The sequence below is a fragment of the Dermacentor albipictus genome, chromosome 3 (genome assembly GCF_038994185.2).
Source record: "Dermacentor albipictus isolate Rhodes 1998 colony chromosome 3, USDA_Dalb.pri_finalv2, whole genome shotgun sequence".
Classification (NCBI taxonomy): Eukaryota; Metazoa; Arthropoda; class Arachnida; order Ixodida; family Ixodidae; genus Dermacentor; species Dermacentor albipictus.
In genome coordinates this window covers 40,180,611-40,185,707 of record NC_091823.1, presented here as the reverse complement: position 1 = coordinate 40,185,707, position 5,097 = coordinate 40,180,611, and the positions used below count along the sequence as shown (strand labels likewise).

The 5,097-nt window shown below is 46.7% G+C and overlaps 1 protein-coding gene across 1 annotated transcript in view; it reads left to right on the top strand.

The window, feature by feature from the left end:
• Positions 1–1,042: 1,042 nt before the first annotated feature.
• LOC135902616 (cytochrome P450 3A8-like) overlaps positions 1,043–5,097 on the top strand; it is a 23,810-nt gene continuing 19,755 nt past the window's right edge. Inside the window, exon 1 of the mRNA XM_065432811.2 lies at positions 1,043–1,175. Within this exon, the coding sequence (XP_065288883.2) occupies positions 1,117–1,175 (59 nt within the window). The 5' untranslated portion in view covers positions 1,043–1,116. The remainder of the gene's footprint in view (positions 1,176–5,097) is intronic.

Here is a 5,097-nt window from a genome sequence, read left to right as displayed (position 1 = left end):
ACGGTTGTGCATGAAGAGCTTCGGCCTTGCAGTTTTCCGTGCGGTAAAAACGCGGCGATACGGTCAGCTAGCTCTCCCCTCAGCACGAGGGTACGCTCCCTGGTGCACCATTATGGTGCACCATTATCGTGTGGATTATCGTCGTGTGGATCCACCATTATGGTGGATCCACACGACGGACGAAATCAGTCTTTTCCGCGACGGTCTACGCATCACGTGACTACGCGTCACAGATTTGTGCTGTCCGCGCGTCGTCCGCGACCCCCACGGACGGAAAATGCCGAGCTATTTTTCGCATCCGGATTTTGGGGGTCGAATGCTGCAGATTTAGCCTAGCATGCTCTACAGTCTGGCAACAAGCGCTGCTTTGGTATATTTCTGAAACAGCTTCATCGCTGCTAACACCATTCGTGTTCAATTCGGACAAAACAACAGCCATTGCGGCCAACCGTCGTTTCCTTTCGATCTCCATTTTCATTCAAAATGAAAAACACATATGACAAAGTGTTTGTTACATCGATGGTGCCATCTAGAGTGAGTAGAAACAAGCAATCATGTTAACTTGCGGCCACTGAGATCCGCCCGGGCCGCCGCAACATCTTCGAGGCTATGTTCAGCCAATACAGCCACTCTAAGCCTACACGCCGAGAATCTGAGTATCGCTTTCGGAAACGGTGCCCACTCATCACGAATACATTGCTGTCGAAGCTTCTGGACACAAATTTAAACCAAATACAATCGTCAGTTTGAAAGTTACGGGCCTCACAGTGGACGACGACGACTTTACAGGTTCGAAGCGGACGGCAGTCGCTTCGGGCGTAGCCGCCATCTCTATTTTTCCGGCGCGGTAGCCTACTCAGTCCGTCCGTCGTCTGGATGCGCTTCGCAGCCGGACGGGCGGCAGAATAAGCGTCCGCGGCACGGATTTGCGCGGAGCCATCCGTCGTGTGGATGCACCCGCCGGAGAGAGTGCCGAGGCAAGGCCGTTCACGACTACTCTCTCCCATGCCGGCCGCCAGCCCCGGGAGATCGCGATAGACTCGTTCGTTTCCGCGTAGATGAGTGCCTAGTGCGTTTGTTAACACCGCCCGTTCTTTGAAAGCCTTGGTTGCCGCGATGCTCTTGTTGGTCGGCGCGCTCGCCTTGATCGGCGTCTTCCTGCTGGCAATTTTCAGGTGAGATCTTTACTCTTACGCTACGCTGTACTATTATTTGACACCTTTGACTTCGTTCTATTCACGCCGCCGCATAGCATCGTTAGATTTCTTGCGCAGCATCACCAATTCTTCCGTTAGATCTTCAAAAAACAACTATACTAACCTCGCGCCAGATTCGTCGGCGAAAAGACGTGCCAACATGTCCTACTGAGATGCCCTGAATACATGCCCTACTTTGCAGGCATTAATATGTTTAAGTTCCGCGTTTTTCCCACGTTCCATAGAAGATTGGAATTCTTTACCCAGATCTATTCGCTCAAGCTCATCCCAAAGTTTTGTATCTGCCATCCAAGATGAGTGGTGCTAGCACATCACCCTCATCGTTGTATCGTACTTTTCTGCACATAATTTTCCTTTGTTAAAACACTCCTGCAATAGCGCTTTCGCACTGCAGCATGTATAAATAAATAAATAAAACGTACTGTGTTCGTGAAAAGTTTAGAAGTTTCGATTGATGAGAAAACTCGCCACACTGTGGCTTACGAGATCTGTCAGTGCCTCCTGTAGAGGGGTTCATTACTGCAGCAGTTAAGGCGCAGCGAAGCTAAAGGCTGAGGTAAATACAGTGTCCGTTTATATCACTGAAGCTTTAGAGCAGCGAAAATTCGATAGCAGTTTCAATACATGACCAGACGATTTAGTGATGCTCGCATGATGGCATCACATTTTTGGCGAAGACCGTATATGGATCGGTTAGGGACTACCTGCGACTCTTGTACTGTTGTGCGGATTTCTACGCCATCCTCTGGTTTTAATAAGGAAATGTTTGTCCTGCTAGAGGCATTTACAGAACAGCGAGATTACTTAGAGACGACGAGTTTTGTTGAAGATTTACCGTCAAGTGGACATAGCCAAAGAAGGATAAACACTGTAAGATCAAGTTCGGCAGGCTACTCTGAAATTAAACCAGAAGTGCACTGCTGAAATGACAACTAAAATTCATCATTATGCCTGATATAAATGGCACAAGAACGTGACTGTCGGTAACTTTTTGTCATACAACGATATTTATCAGGGACGACCAGCGGTGCCTTATGAGCACTACGAAAAGGGTCAGGCTGGTGTCCTCGCAATGCACGATTTTCAGACTTACTGTGTAGAGTATATTTTCTTGTTGCAGTTACTGCATACCACGTGCGTTGTATCCGTTTTCGCAAGCTCAGTATCATTAGAATGAATCGATACAAGCAAGAGCGAAGCACTCAATGCACGGTAATCATTGATTTAACATTGGCAATCAAATTTTAGTTAGTTGTTAATTGTAGAATAATCTTTTAGAAGCTTTCGCTTACCATGTATGAGTTAAGGTGTTTCTGTGGGATTTTTCTTTCTGCTTCGTCCTGTGGGCGCCTTAACGATAGAGCTCAGGCTTCAGTTGTCTAGGCTGATATATAACCCTACATCCAATGTAATCCGGAATGGCGCTGTTACAAAACGAAAATAGAGACACTGAGGCAAAATTACCAAGGCCGTTAGTTCGTAAGCGCTCGTTACCATTGGCTGGCCACATTCGCTAGCGATATAGCATCGCAATTTACTAGAATATGCAGTTTTAGCGTAAGGATATTTTGTGAATACGGGCTCTCGTGATAAATACAACACGGCTAGCAAATCTGGGCGGAAAAAGACAAACAAGACTATAAATTCTCAAGTTGCTTGTGAGACAAAAAAAAAACTGTCTCATTATTTGGCAGGGTCAGACAGTCAACGAGTTGTCATATCTGCGTGAACAGTCATATCGGCGTGAAAAAAATAAATAAATGCTAAATAAACTCACACTTAAACGTAAACTGTTGTCATGAAGATAAGATGACATGCATGCATTCAGTCGTACGTCTGCTTGAAGAAGCAAGAAATAATTTATCGATGAAGCTAGAATACCATAGGCGTCTTCCAAATCAAAAAGCGTGAAACGAACAAAGGACAACTGCCCAGACAACATGGGCGCTGTCAAGAATGGCGAGCCGCTAAGCAGGATTGCCACCTTGCCACCCGATTACGACAAGGGGTGCAAGACGCGCACCTCTCCCTCTCCGTCGCTGCAGCTGCGAGGCGTTCAAAGAAGCGACCTTTGCGCTGGAATCCGCCGCCTTCCTCCAGCCCCTTCGACATTGTGACGGAACTGGTTCGGTGCGTGAACAATGATTCCGGAGTTCCCCAACGCGGAGCTGATTTGACACGCATGGACAAACTGCCGTGGGGACGACGTATTTTGGTGCGTCTCACGTTTTGGCGTGGCACGGAACAACGAGCGACCCTCGATCGGCGTCGATATTTCCCGGAACGGCACCCCGACAACGTCGTCGTCGGACATCAGAGCGCGGTTGCCTTTGTGTACGTAAACTGGTCTGCAGAGCAGCGGCGCGTTGGTGATGAGTAAACGAACAGTCGCCGCGTCGTAGGACCGGCGGATCGAGTGTATAAAAACTGTGGTTGTGCGAATGCTGAGCACACTTCTCTTGAGCAGTCATGTTAGACTGAGACACTTCTCTTGAGCAGTCATGTTAGACTGAGTCACTTCTCTCATGCAGTCCTGTTGGACTAATACTCTTTTTCTCAAGCAGTCATGTTAGACTGGTTTAATTTCTGTAAATAAACCCTTTTTCCTCGTTCTCGATGAGAAGCAGTTCTTCACTTCATCAACGATCTCAGCGTAAATAAGTTGGACGACGGCATGGGCCAGCTACCTCCGAATTCATGCCGTACTCCAATCTTGGCAAAGGACCACGGACGATGGGATTGAGCCCCCAATCCTGACAGCGCTGACTCACAGCCGAATGTTTTATCCCATTATCAAGAGGATCAGCAAATCATATAACTCATGATTCTACTTCGGTGCTGCGCAAGGTGACAGATGTTTGGTTTTTTTAATTAATTTCATTTCATAATTTATTTGTTAGTAAAAATACAGATAATTACATGCGCGTAGTATACATAAGTAGGTCCCATAGTCAAAGACGAAGAACATAGAAGAAGCATAGTCTTTATGCATATCGCATGCCTCGGCCAGTTCGCTATTAGCTTGCTTCTTTTTTCGGAACAGAATCTTGATTTTCTGGTGTTTTCACACCATAAGCACTCGTTCTTGCGACTTTGAGTCGCACTAGCGTAAGCGATATATGTTTATTCTTGTCATCCTGTAGCACGTACGAGTTGCCATGGAGGGAAAAGAACGCAGCATTTAAAAGCAAGCTCAGTTTGCATGTCGTCTCAATGACGCCATTGGCATAGTATACGTGTGCACACGTACACAGATGTTTGGGACTTGTGACAAGGAATTTTGACATTCTGACAACACAGACGTTCAAAGAATTTTCTATGACAAGAATTTTGAATGCGAATAAACTTTAGTTGAGATTTTGCTTCTTTGGATTCTTTTGTGTGTCGCGAAGTTGCACGCTTTCGGCGCACTAGGAGCTGTCCTTTGCTACAGGCAGCTGTTTCCGTCATTCCTTGTCACCAAAAGAAAATAACAGCGGCCCATCGATGACGCACCCAGCGATACAGAACAGGGCTCTAGTGTTCACAATATTAGCGATGGGCGCTTGTTGCCTAGTCATCAGGAACACTATTGATGCAGCGCGAAACGCGGCATATGTACACATGAAGGCACCACGACGCGTTTTTTTTTTCGTTTGTTTGTTTGTTCGTTTCTTTATGATTATGCAAATTTAAAAGTGAGGCTGGCACGTATATGTGGTGCCAGCTACTCCTTGTCACAGGGCAATTACACAAAATGAAAGCACAAAACATCCGAGGACACATAAGCAGTAATTATGGTTTGTGAATGCGAAAGCACTGATGTCCAATTCAACGCGGCTGAGTGATCCGTAGAGTTATGAACGCCTCGCGCACGAGCGAGCGCGCTGAGGCGCTTGGC